The sequence below is a fragment of the Conger conger genome, chromosome 4 (assembly GCF_963514075.1).
Source record: "Conger conger chromosome 4, fConCon1.1, whole genome shotgun sequence".
Lineage (NCBI taxonomy): Eukaryota > Metazoa > Chordata > Actinopteri > Anguilliformes > Congridae > Conger > Conger conger.
In genome coordinates, this window is record NC_083763.1 from 48,945,034 (window position 1) to 48,959,648 (window position 14,615).

Genomic DNA, 14,615 nt, shown 5'->3' on the forward strand with positions numbered 1-14,615 from the left:
AATTAAGCACAATATCGTACATTCGTGTTGTTTGTCAGCTTGGTCCTTGCAAACCAGGTTTCCCCGTTGTTCTGTCTTTCAAGTTTGTTATTATTTTGATATTATATTTAAACCATAAATGCATCTGAGCTTCTCTCAGTTCCTGCTTCTAGACTTCTATTGATCTAGTTCTATGAGGTCTGCGAAGACAGCAAACTATAAATAAATGATTGAGAGAAAATAAATACCTCGATAAAGAAATTTCAGGAGAATTAAATTATGCTCGTATGGACTTCACCATCTCTTTTTGAAAACAGGATATACACTGTATATTTGATCACTGTGTCTTGCATGGTCACCTGGAATAAAACGTCATTCACTTTCTTTTTGTCTGTTTCTACAATTTTAGTAAATCGTGAAAAGAAGTCAATAGAAATTACATTTTGTAAATTAAAAATGATTCTCTTCTTCCCTGTTGGTTATTCATTATTTCTGTTAAATATAGAGCTGTGTGATAGAAGTCAGAATCAATATTTTCACACAATCAATGTTAAACAATATCAATATCAATCAATATCAATCATGCTTTGCTTCAGATATGTATTTCCGGAACTTTCTCAGCCACCGCAAAGTTAGTAATAATGGCTGGTGATTAAAGTAGTCTCCTGGCCATTCAGAATATATGATGTGCCTGTTTGCAGGGTCTTGTCTGTGTTGGCAGATGTCTGATCTCCAAATATCATTATCATTTATATTAATAACACACTCATAATTCATGTTTACTTCAGGATGGTAGTAGTAGAGATTGCGATCGTACATGCATTCGGTTTTGTAAGGCGCTGGACTGAAAAGTGCATAAATGAAAAGAAAGGAAGCTCGCTCACTGATATTTTCCTTATACACATCTGCATGCGATTGCTGAACTGGCAAGAAAATACCTCAATCAAAAGCTTTGAATCGGGGTCCATCCTTTTGACATATTCCTCTGTCCTTATACTAAAATGATATGAACAGAGGGCTAATTTGCATTTACAGTACAGTACATTCAGTGACAAGCATTTGCTAGCAGACTGAATCCCACAAATTAATTTCTCTGTGAAGATGTGAGCAAAGAAGTGAAATGGACAAGAAACGAGACATGGCTGACCAGCTGGAGTGTGTGTTTGAGTACGGCTGCCTGCCAGCCTGCTTGCGTGCACACGAGCATCTCGTGACTCCGCGTGAAGGACACCACTCCCACGCTGCACGGTGTTCGCGCGGGCCGTGCGTCAGCCCCAGCCTTCCCGCCTTAGCATTGGTCATGCGCTTCGCTAGCGGAGGTGCTAACAAGTCCGTTGTTGACAGTGTGTTACGTTCTAAAGCAGGTCTCACCCTTCCGGGCTCGCCGTGCAGTGAGTCGTAGCCTGTGCTACCTCGTTAGTGCGACTTGGGCTTTCTTCACAGAAAGGGAGGTGAGAGAGCGATGAATAAAGAAATAAAAAGGAAATAAATTGGGAGTGGGAGTGCGAGAGAGTGTGGGGGAATGGGTGGAAATGAGCAGAGAGACGGAGAGAGGAGAAGGTACAGAGGAAAGTAGAAGGGAGGGAGTGTGAGAAAATGATAGAGTGGTGTAAAAATAGTGGTGGAATCCAGCTGGGAAACTGAGGGATGCCAGGGCCTGCCAACAGCTGCGGAAGCTGATGATGTCAACGCAAGGAAAATACCATTGGAGGACGGACCCACTGCCTCACACCCCTGCCCTCTGTGTCCTTAGTTATTGGCTGTAAGGACAGGGGTCCTGTTATGATAACCTCATGTTCCAGCTGAGGTCACCAGTGGAAGCTGCTTTTTGCGTGTCCTTTTGGCTTGCAGCATTATCTCTGCATTTGCCAGGCTTTGTGAATGACTGTGTTATGGCACTTTTCATTGTAAATTGGTTTGCAGTTGAATAAAAATGCAGTAAATACAGACAATATGGTAATAAAGCATGTACATGCAACAAACATAAAATATAGTTTAAAACTATACTAAATCCGTAATAGTCAGCCACTTAATAGTCATATTATCTTTTGAGCTGTTTTAAAACATGACAATTCATTCACCTAAGTCTCTGGCAGCCCATAGCTTTAGGCCATGAAAACAAAAGGCTGCTTTTTAACTTCTTTTTAGCTTTACTTCTGAGATGTTGAGCAGCTCATCCCTACATGACCTTAGGGCTCTACTGGGAACTTATTTGGATGAATATATTTTGTGGGTTATACCATTTAGTGCCTTAGAAAAGTAAAACAACTTTATAATCAACCCTATAAGACATTGTATGGTAGCAAGTGTAGGGAAGATGTGAGCTCTCATTTCTATCCTGGTTAATTTTCTTGAAGCCACATGAACAGACTGGAAACTATCAACAGCTTTTCTGTGGTAGGCCAGTCAAAAGGGCTTTGCAATAATAAGCTCAGAATCTGACTGTGAAAGAATATCCATATGTTCTTTACTTTTGATTTACAATCTATGCAGAGCAAGGCTGCCTACCCAGTAGTTTACCGACCATCCTGTTTTTGTTTTCCACTCTAATGTAATACATGTAATTCTAGTAATTAACAGCTCAAGGAGATCTCTAGCTGTTGAATGATGTATGCTTTGTTAGGCTTGGAGTCACAACCTACTGATCTCCAGGACGAGGGTTGGGCAGCTCTGCTGTAGAGCAAGGGGGCCCTTTTTTTAAAGCTATTGTTTCTTATTCTTTCTGAAATTTGAGGCCTATAAGAATAAACTCCTTGGTCTTTTCCTCATTAAGCCTTAGGAAGGTTGTATACATCCATATTATAGTGTCTGGCAGGTCGGCTATCTTTCTGTCTCAGACGCCGGGGAGAACCTAAAGGTGTCTCCGATTTAGTATGAAGGATATTGCAAGGTTTTCAGGACAGGCAGAATTCTTCAGAGTTTGAAGAATTTGAGCCATCTGTGATGCTTTCACTGAACATTTAATAGCTTCCTGAAACAGCTTCATGAATATATTTTCACGCTTCTGTATTATTTTAATATTAGGACTGCATTTGGCATTGACAGCATATTTTCGACGAAAATGTAAATGTACTATAGCAGGGCATTATATTGCTATGCGCTAACTCTGAATATTCACGTTTTTCATGCCAGCAAATAGACTGGACTCACATGTGCATTGTGGCAACGGGAGGCTTGAAACTAGTTTTGGCTATTCGAATGGAAAAAAAATCAGTAGTTCACATCACAACCGCTTTGCATGGTAAATACTGTTAATTTGTCTTAGAAATTATTTGTAAATTCAACAAAGCAAAACGCTTTCCCTTTTTAATTATGGCAAAGTTTTATTGAGTGCATACAGTATTACGCAATCTTCCTTTTAATCCTCCTTCCATGATCAAAAGAATGACAAATTGCATGAAATAGAGACCTTCCACCTTCTTACAAGAGGAAGATAACATTGCATTAAGATGAATTCCCATTATCTACTTTCATCATGTTGACGTCTAGGTCACCTTTTTGGTGGAACATGGATGGTGAACCCTTTTTGTCAGGTAAAAAGAAATTAACAAATTTGAGCAGATTTAGTCCTTCCTCATTGCTTTTTTTTACATTATATTGTTTATATTAAGGATGCATTGTTTAAAAAATAATTAAATAATTTATATAAAAACATATCATGTTTTATGCAGGTATATTCAGTACACATTCAGCTGTATAGTGTTTACAGTTTTTTCCATAAAATGTATTTTAATTGAAATGAAAATCTCCTACAAAAATCCTATGGCTGAAACTCTTTGAACTGTGAGTCTCAGAATTGCATCAAGGTCATCATAATTCACTTATTTTAACTTTGTTATATTTTATCTGAAGGAACTGAATGCTTTGAGCTCGACTGATCTTTCGATGAGAAGGCAGGAAGAAAGTTTTGCCTCATTCATGTATTTTGCTTAGTCCGCCTAAGAGCTGTTCTGTGTGCTTTTGACCCTGTGTTCTCCTCTCATTACCATATAAAGCAGATTTCTTCCTCATTCAAAGTGTGCGCTCTGAAAATCCTGCCTGCTTGCTCCGCTTCCGTTCAGCCCCAGGTCATGGCGTTAAAAACAAATCATAATCATAATCATTATGCAGATAACGATGACTCTGCAAAGTTTTAGGCCTCCTGCTTTACTAAACTTTTTTCCTCCAATTTCCTCTTGCTGTCACTTTATATCCACTTTTACATTATGCGAGTGGTGGAATTTGGTCCCCACAGAATACAAATTGTAACAGTCGGTGAATGTTTTAGGCCTTCCTGATGGCCAGAGTGGACAAAATATTTGGCTGTGGCTTCCTTTTTTATATTAAAAAATGTAAGCATTCGTAAATATTCTAGTGGCCTTATGTTTTTCTGTGTTAAGACGGAGAGAAATGCTTGAATGATATGCTTGACAATGCTTTACAGTTTTTCATTGGTGTAAATGTGTCTTTTTTTTCCTTCACCATTCTATAAAATCTAGTGACTGTTCTCAGAAGATCAATAGTCTCTGAGATCCCGTTTAGACTTGTCGTTTCATATGTCTTATGCAGATAGTGAATATCCACATAAAAATGCAGATGTAAATGCACCCCAGACGCATTACGAACAGATTCAAATTCAATCGCCCAAACCTCTTCAGGAGGTGCACTGAGACGCATTCACGACAGATGTTATACAATTGTAAATTCATCTATCTCTCCAAGACACATATGATTACCAAAATTCCTCCCAAAGTATAATGTCATACAATATTTTCTCTGTGAGAGGCGGAACAAAACAGGAAGTGTATTGTCTTGGTTTAGCATTTTTTCACAAAATAGGAATCGGATTTCAATTTGGCTAGCCGGAGACATATCTGACTATGAAGTGTAAATGCAACATGATTAAGTCATATCCGGATACTATCTAGAAACAAGAAACATGAAACCACATAATGGGCCGTCAAACCCAGGGCTTACCTTAAATTAATCACAAGCAAAATAACACTAAACAAAGCCACAGAAGCAGAACTACCAGATCCCCTTCCCCAGTAAGGAACCATAACCCTTGACAGAAACTACTAATAGTTGCGAGTGAGGTTGCCCTCTTCTACCAGGCACCTGGAACCTTAAGTAGGCACACCGATCAGGGATAACCACCGGCACCTGTGAATGGGAGAGGGAAAGGAAACAAGCAAAGTAGAGGAACACGCAACACCTGGTGTAAACAAGGGTCTTAGTTCACATGCTGATGTTTGGTCTGAACAACAACTGAACCTGTTGACCATGTCTGCATTCTTTTTATGCATTGAGTTGCTGCCACATAATTGGCTGATTAGATATTTGCATTAACAAGCTGGTGTACTTGTCTACCTAAGTGGTCACTGAGTGCATATTCTGTAAGGAAAAACAACCTGTTCAGACAGTTGCACAGTCTTAAAGGTTCTGTGTACGGTTACTGAAATGTCAGATTCTCCTCAGTACTGTGGTGCTTGCACTTGTTTCTCGCCTTAACAAATCACCCCTTGGCTGGGCTGGCCCTGCTCTCCGTTTTTTGGAAACTGTTAGTGTATCTGTATGTAGGTCTCAGTAGAAAACACATTCTGCTGCTCACACTCACTGTGCTGTGTATGTCTCAGGACAGCTGCCCCTCAAGAATTTAAATGAAAAAACAAACCCCAGTGAAAATGAATTCCTCTGAATTTAGCAGATTTTGTAGTGCACTCACAGGTTTGTGAGTAGACAGTATAATATGTGTACAAACATACCTGTGTGCTTAGTAACCCCCGGGGGGAAATCCAGCTATGCCAGCTTGACCAGCTTGACAATTTAACTGGTCAAGTTGATCATAAGCTGGTCAGGCTGGGTATGAGCTAATAGCCATGTATAGAGCTGGTCAAACCATGTCAAGCTGGGTGCTGGTCTGAACTGGTTGACTGGCTACCTGCTGTTTCGAAACCTAGTTTGAGATGTTTTTTTCCGCAGGGGTCTGAAGATTAGAATGTGTTGGGCGCTCCTCATTTGAAAATTCCTACTAGGAGCGTTCTAAGCTTATTCAACCCCCGTACCAAATAAGTTGACCTTGTACAATACTCTACCTGCATTAATAAGTTGAAATGTTTTCTATTAATTCCCAAATTTGAATTTAAAAGCATCTTCAGCTTGGTGGCTTTAAACCATGACTATGCTCATGTATAGCTGATGTAACCATCACCTGTGTTCTGACCAATGTGCGATGCGCTTTGCAGCTGGGGCGGAGAACAAGATGGGCTGGGCGTTTGGGCTGGGTCTGGAGAGGCTGGCCATGGTTCTCTACGGGATCCCAGATATCCGACTCTTCTGGAGTGAGGACGAGCGCTTCCTGAAGCAGTTCCGTGTGCCTCACATCGACGACACCGTCACCTATCAGGTACCCGCGCTGTCCGTCTTCAACACCACAGATTCTCGAAACCAACCAGATGGTCAGCTATGTTCTAAACATTAAAAGTTCTGTCTCTTTACCGTTGACATTGCGGGTTGATACACTGTATGAATATTTATGAGGTGGGTGTGACAAGGACAGAGCCACAGTAATGGATGTTCTGTCCTTGGGCACACCTCCTCATGAATATTCATGAAGCGACAGAAATACCTGTAATAAACAGAAAGCCTAGGATGGCAGAAATTAAGGTGCTGATGATGGGATTATGTTTAGCGGGGGGTTTTAAACTGGGGCCCCACAGGGCGATGATTTTTTGGTGATGTTTTGGCAATAACTGCCACTTTTAAGTTGTAACAAGCTGGTAACTGTTTTAATTAGACACTTTTCATGTCAAATAAGATCCTCTTAAAGTTACAAATAGCTGTGCATTTCAAGCTAATATCAGAGTTCTTCAATCATGAACTTTTGAAGAATCCAACATTATATGCCAAATGGGACCTTTTTCAGCTTTTCCCACTGTTTCTCCCCAGTGTGGAATGCTTAGTCATGCACACACTGAAATGCTTATGGCACCCTCCAATTTTGTGTCTGGAGGGCAAAGCCAAGCATGTGCTATCATCTGAAGCATGTGATGTCAGTCCTGCTTGTGATCATACTGCAGCTCTCGAATGAAGCTTACAAAGACATGAGCTGGAGGAAGACTCACAAATGCTCTGTCGACCAGCTAGCATCGCTAGTGAGTGATGAGACACTGTCAGCCCTGCCCATGCTAGAGGCAGTTGTGCACATGTGCTGTTGGTAACATTTGGTAACCTCTGTGTCTTAACATGATGAGCCTCCCAGCGGAAATATATATGGGTAGCACAGCAAGATTATCCTTTAGAACCCAGGAAACTCACAACTTGGCCTAAATGTTTGGCTACCAGTTGGAAATATGTCAAGGTTCAACCATTGTATCAGCTGTTTAGTACATGGCCCTCTTTTGACAACCCAAATGATGAATCAATCAATCAATTAATAATCACTGAGCCTTTCTGTGGGGTGTGCTCTTACCTGTCTGAAATTGATTGGTGCAATGGCACGTGGGGGCGGATTGTATTCGCTTCTGTCGTGGTGCCAGTTAGACATGCGGGCGTCGTGTCTGCAGCCACCGCTACTGGAGTCCACGAGTGCCTGCTCCCTTCCTCGGATGATGGATGCCGGAGGTAAACTGCCCCCACCCCCCGACAGGCCACCTCACTTCTCGCCTCATTGCGGCTTATTTAAAGCCATCATCTCTTCCCATGTCTTCATCTCGCCCGTTGTTCTTTTTCTTCTTCCCATCATCTCTTCAGTCTCGCAGAAGAACCCTTTCACTCTCGCCTCGTCTTCCAGGAAAAAAAAGATTAAGCATCAATAACTCTCCCTTTCCCTCCTCCCCTTTCCCTCGGAATCAGGATCAGACCGCTTGTTTTGCTAATCACCTCAGCCGAGCGGAGGGAGCGCGGCTATTATTACGCCTCTCGTATTTATTTTAATACGTTTTCCTCAGCTCCTGTTTAGCAGAGTATAAATACACACCGCACACCGCTCAGCCCCAACACGGCCCACCCTCCGCTCCTCTCGGAAGAGATTCTGACCGTCTCCCGCCCTTCGCCTGGAAAGTGTTCCGCAGCCACCTTCGCCAAACGAGTCATTGTTCGTTAATTTAACCTATTTGCTTGTTCCTGTCTACTGTATATTTTCATAGACATTGGAAAAACTCAAGTCTTGGAGAAGGTGAGATTGTGAGTCAGGCTATTGTCTTGTGGGTGTTGATAACTGTTTCTCATGTCCAGGGTGTGAATGTAGAACCATGAAGGGGGTCTGTGAGTAAAGCAATAGTCTCATATTCCACCCAAAGCATTAATGCTGAAGCATGTTTCAGAAAGCAGTAGTCTATAAAAATAACCCATTTGTACTTAATCTTCTATCATTCAATTTCTGCAGTACCTTAGTTCATGTTCATGCACATAGGAATACTTTGCCTGAATGATTGTGGTTTGGGATCCAGCAGAGAATAAATGTACTGGATCAGTGATGATATCTGGCAAAATGAAGAAATATTTGTTTGGTAGAATGCCCCTAATGCATACACTAGTCATCGCAGAAAGCAGAAATGTCAAGCAGATACAAAGACAGACACTGAAATTTAAAAAGGGACAGGAGGAAGGAGGAAGTTAAGATCCTGCAGGCAGTCAGGAGTCAGACTCACGGCTCACATCTACGCAATGAACCTTGATGGAACGTCAAGGACAAGCTTGTCTCCATCCTGGAAATGTTCATGTTCTGAGCAGTGTCCAGCTCGGTGTTTCCACGCGTATCATCCTCTGCTGCTGGATATTTAGTTTGAGGATATTTTTCTATTTCTTGAACAGGATTGTTAAAATATATTTCCTAGCAACCAAGAGGGTTGGAAAGGTTGTAGCAAGGCAAAATTGTTGCAAAGGAGCTCATTTGCAACATTTGAAATAATAGGTTGTGACCAAAAATGGAAATACTGCAATTTTTCGACACTAAAGGTTCTAGCAGTTCCATAGTGGTGCAAGGTGCATTTGGCCTGGCCTGGTCTTCATTGGTTGCAAATGTTCTTTCATTTTAAAACATCAGTAGGACTATGTCAACTGTCCAAATTATACAACACAAACATCCAATGATAGTAACATCATGTACATAATGCAAGTCATAATGACCAGAAAGCATTCAGAGACATATGTGAGGTGCTTGATTTTCTCACAGAAAGATGGTCTCACCTTCCTTCTGAACACAAATCAACCATGACACAAGACTGTATTGGTCAAATGTGGTGGCCCAACACGCTAACAAGCTTTTTTCACCTAGATAAAGTAATAATATATTCAAACAAATTGTAAAAATGGGATTAATAGTGGATGGTTAAATGATGGGTTAAATGTCTAAATTTAGTATGTGTTAAAATGAAATCAATCCTTTCCCTTTATGGGGTTTGTTGAAAATAGCCCTGCTAACACTATTCCATAATGAGGATATTCGCTTATGGAGTGTCCACAGACCAGAGGGATGTGCCAAGAGCAATTGTACGCCACGTTGCATTATATTACATGGCTTCCTGAGTGATTGGAAAGGATTTTGTTCATTATTTGTAACATGCAATTTTGTACCTATGTTGTATTCAAGTCTCAAGACCTGACACAGAGGTCCACCCTTTTGGGAGAGCCTTGTTATATGGTACGCATGTTGTCATTTCTATGCTGGGAGGAACTAATGAAAACAGAACTTTATAACCTAATGTCAGTGGTCTTGTTGCAGTAAGTCGTTGAGTTATCACCCCCCGGTCCCACAGTTCCCATCATTTATCAGCCCCTACCCCCCCTCTCCAATTTACCATGGCTGGCGGGAACAGCTGTCCTCATTCCATTGCCTCTTGTGTCCTTGTTTTTGTTATTTAGCCCCCTCTCCAGCACTCCCTGTGTAATCTTGTAATCTTGTAATCTTGTGGTCCCTGTCCCGGGAGGGGGAGCCTGTGTGGAAAGTCTCCGTTGCCCCTACCCCCACTCTGTTGCTAATGAAGTGTGACCGGGGTCAGTGCTCTGGGCTGCCCCGATGTTTGTGCCGTACCCGGAGTAAAGAGCCCGGCTGGTGGCTGATTTCAGCGGGCTCCCCAGAGAAATAATATGATTGAAAGGTGTGTTTTGGTCATTTTGAGGAGAATGGGCATGGATAAAGGGGGGTGGGGGGCATGGATAGCGGAAAAAAAACCCAACTGATTAATGAAATCATCATGGCATAAATTCAAGTCAAGCAATTTGCGTTTCTTTTCATAATTTATAATGTCTCAGGTGGGCAACAATAATAATTTGTTCAAACACTTTTTTTTCCTGAAATGAGACAGCATGTGATATTTTGGGAATCTACTTTAATTCATCTCGGAAGTAATCTTTTCATGTCTGTTTTTGTAACCTCAGAATAATGACCTGTGGAAAATCCCATTGTTCAGCTGGTGTGTTCATATTTGCATACCTGTTCCCATGGTAGGGAGCTCATGATCAGCAGCGAGAGGCTTAGAGCTGCACAGTGAATTACCTGCCTCCCAGGGTTTGCAGCCTCTGGTTGTGAAACGCCCTTGACTCCACCTGCACACCGAGGCTGGCCGGGTCTACCTTCTTACAGTCCTGTTATATTGTTCCCCCTTGAACACATACATCATGATTTGTGCTGTACTCGATTGCCCCACCAAATAAACACTTCATCATGAAGTTTTTTCAAGATGGAAGCAATATGTGATTTTCCCCTGATATGGTATGAAATTATAATTATGATGGACGTACAATCCCCTCCAAAAGTGTTGGAACAGCAAAGCTAATTCCTTTGCTTTTCTAATACACTGAATACATTTGGGGTTGAGATAAAAAAATATGAACATGGGACAAGAGTTCAGAATTTAATCTCCTGGTATTTACTTCTAGATGTGTTAAACTACTTAGAACATAGCACCTTTGGTATCAGACCACCCAATTTTTAGGTGAGCAAAAGTATTGGAACAGAGAGTATTTAAGTAAATGAAAGTAAATAACAGTTAATATTTAGTAGCATATCCCTTGCTTGACAAGCCCACGACCCATTGACCATACCAAACTGTTGCATTCTTCTTTTGTGATGCTTTTCCAGGCTTTTACTGCAGCATCTTTCAGTTGTTGTTCGTTTTGGGGGGGGGGGTTTCCTTTCAATCTCCTCTTGAGGAGGTGAAATGCATGCTCAGTTGTGTTAAGGTCTGGTTATTGACTTAGCCAGTCCACTTAATGATGACTTTGTTGTGTCAGCAATGTGTTTTGGGTCATTGTCTTGCTGCATGATGAAGTTCGTCCCAATTAGTTTGGACACATTTATCCGTAAATTGGCTGACAAAATGATTTGTTGACATTAATCCTGCTGCTACCATCATGAGTTACATCAATAAAGATGAGTTATTATAAGATTAGTCCAGAAGCAGCTGTGCAAGCCCAAGCCATGACACTTCCTCTACCATGCTTCACAGATGAGCTTGTATGTTGTATGAGCTTCTTTCTCCACACTTTGGCCTTTCCATCACTTTGGTAGAGGTTAATCTTGGTTTTATCAGTCCATAAAACATCTCTGTAAATCTGTATTGCTGTAATCTCGCCTTCCGATTCTTACTAATGTTGTGGGATAGCCTCTATATCGTTGCTCTCTTAGTCTTCTTGGAATGGTTGATTGAGATATCATCACCCCTGATGATATTTTGGGGCTTTTCTTCACTGCCCTCACAATGTTTCTGTCATCAACTGCTGTTGTTTTCCTTTGTCGACCTGTTTGATGTCTGTTGCTCAGTACACCAGCTGTTTCTTTCTTTTAAGGACTTTCCATGTTGTTGTACAAGCTATCCCCAATGCTTGTGCAATGGCTCTGATTTCCCCTCTTTTTTAAGCTTCAAAATGGTTTGCTTCTCTCCCAAAGACAGCTCTCTGGTCTTCATGTTGGCTTATCTTTTCTATCACAAATGCAGTCTTCACAGGCAAAACCCAAGGCTAAAACCATGAGTTGACATTAGGAACAATTTTTTGTTTAATAAATCGATATAACAGGATACACCTGGGCAACAAAAACCATCTGTCAGTCACCTGATCCAATTATTTTGCTTGCCTGAAAATTGGGTGGTATGATACAAAAGGTGATATGTTCTAAATTGTTTAACAAATCTAGATGAAAATACCAGGAAATAAAAGCTGAAATTCAGATCTTTCATCTTGTGTACATCTTTTGACAAAGGAACTGACCTTGCTGTTCCAATACTTTTAGATTGGGTTGTATGTGTTCCATAGAGAAGCAATATTTGTATACTCTGTCAAGTTCACATACTTAAAATGGTGATGGTTTATTTATTCACATGAAATACTTGTAATGCTTTTTCTTTATTATTTTTTTCATTTAGTGGCTAGATGAATGGCTTATGGAACATCCTTCACGTTACATGGATGGAATACTATACAGTGGGGTGCTTTAGAATTTGAAGAATGTTTGACATTTAGAGGTCAGGCTCACTTCTGTTCACTTAGATATTAATTGTAAAAGGCTTTTTGATCAGGGTTGCCCAAATTTTTGCACACTACTGTAGGTAATGGAATTACCCGTAAACTTATGTGGATGAGCAGACTAAATAATAAAGACAACATGGCTACCTCGGACTGTTTCATGGGCTCCTCATAAAGTTAGGACAGTCCACCTGTCTTCCCTTATAGTCTAAACCACAGTCTGGCCAATCAGTAACACTAATTGTTCATCTTATTATCTCACCGATAATCAGGGCCAGATTTGGATTTGAGATCCAGATTTGATCATTGCTGGTCTAAACATTTCTGAAGAACTCCAAATGTGGGGAAAAAATACTGGTACCAAGGGAACAAGTACCATCTGCAGACAATTCACCCAGCATGCTCTGTATACTCCTATTATCAAGGCTCCAGCACTTCTGGAACATTCCAGAAGAATTCCTGCTGCAGTGGATGACTAAATGTTACCCACGCTTCACTGATGCATTCTAAAACTGCTTACATGGTCCCGGCCTCTTTTCTGTAGACCCTAGTAAATAAAAAACAACTTTGGGGAGGGGGGGTGAATCATTTGGAGTAGATGAGGAGGGGAATCCACCACCGTCCTCCCCTCATCCCCATCCATCTGCAAAATTGGAAGGTCTGAAATCTGAAGAAAATAACAGCATAAAGAGACCAACTAGGAGTGCACTGAACTGAATTGCTGCTATCGATCTGTTGGCCCCTTAGGGACTGTCCCTTGGAAGTTAAGAAGTGTCGCTGAGCACATCTTGCTAAAATGGTTCTGGTAGTTTTGTTTAATGTCACAAGATTATTATCTACTGTGGTTAAAAATATGATGATGATATTTGTTAAAGGTGGTTTTGTGACTTCTTTCTATTTTACTTTCTATTGTGAAAATCATTTGACTATTAAGACATTCTTCAATTCTGTCTCTTCTAATAAAGATATAAAGATGTCCTTGTCACCAAACTAAAGTGAAAGGACCAGAATATTGTATCCCATGCAACTCAGTACAGGCTCCAAAGCATTGAATCGTTAATTACGAATTAATTAATGGTCTAAATAACATGGATACACTTGCAGAAGATTAATGTTGTGATCTTTTTAAGGCATGCAGCAGGTTTATCATGGTGCATGATTAACCTTTGTTAATTATGCTATCCAATCATGTATTTTTATTTGAATGCCATAGTTCTATTTCTTAACCTTTTTGCTTCTGTTTATTTATTTAAAGATGTTGTGGACAATGTAATTAACAGTCCTAAACTCACAGATAAAATTGGGTAGGAAAGTTTATGTATCATTGTAATCTCTCTTCACAAAGTTGTATCGGCTATGGTTTTTCACACTAGTGAAGTCAAATCATTCAGAGCCAGATTCTGAAAACTTTCCAATAACACAGAGTCCCACGATGGTGAGTTTTCATGTATCGTAATGTTCTCAAATGGCCCATTCTGTTCTGACCTAGTGATCTTATCGAATTTGAGCTTTCAAATTGCCATAACTGGAAAAAAATAGGAATGTGTTTATTCATGTCTTTCTTTGTTCTTCTCTTGCTGTCCTTCATCACTGCTTTATTCTTTCTTCTTCTTCTTGGCTCTCTCTTCCTCACTCTATCTATCTCTGTCTTCTCTCTAGCAACTGAGTAAATACCCTCCCTTGATAAATGATATATCCTTCTGGCTTCCGGCTGATGGCTACATGGAGAATGACTTCTATGACCTTGTGAGGACTATTGCCGGGGACCTAGTGGAGAAAGTGTCCCTTGTTGACCAGTTCACTCATCCAAAGTAAGGGGCCATTGGGGCCATTTTCTTCTCTTTCCTAGTGAATGTAGATGGACTAGCATGATATTCTTTATTGATAATTTCAGCATGTAGTTACAGATAATAAATGTACATTGGAGCTGGGTCTCCAAGAATGTACCACTGTGATATGTTCAGTTGTGGAACAAAAAATCTATCACTTATCACCTACTGTATTGCTATAGTATATGACTGTCGAGTGAAGGAGAAAGAGGTCAATTACTATTCATCAGTTGAAGATGGACACGATTTACAACTATGCTACTGCTGTTCTCAGCCATTATGGTATTCTAATATCTGTGGAGTGACATTTATGGAGGATAAAAGAGAATGATGCAACTGCTCATATGACACTGAAGGATGAAC

General features: G+C 40.6%; 1 protein-coding gene across 4 annotated transcripts in view; it reads left to right on the forward strand.

The window, feature by feature from the left end:
• Positions 1 to 14,615, forward strand: part of LOC133127644 (phenylalanine--tRNA ligase, mitochondrial-like) — a 117,709-nt gene that overhangs the window by 55,563 nt on the left and 47,531 nt on the right. For all 4 annotated transcript variants that reach the window (XM_061240676.1, XM_061240675.1, XM_061240677.1 and 1 more), the window contains exons 5-6: positions 6,204 to 6,364; positions 14,083 to 14,234. In XM_061240676.1, coding sequence (XP_061096660.1) covers positions 6,204 to 6,364; positions 14,083 to 14,234 — 313 coding nt within the window. The remainder of the gene's footprint in view (positions 1 to 6,203; positions 6,365 to 14,082; positions 14,235 to 14,615) is intronic.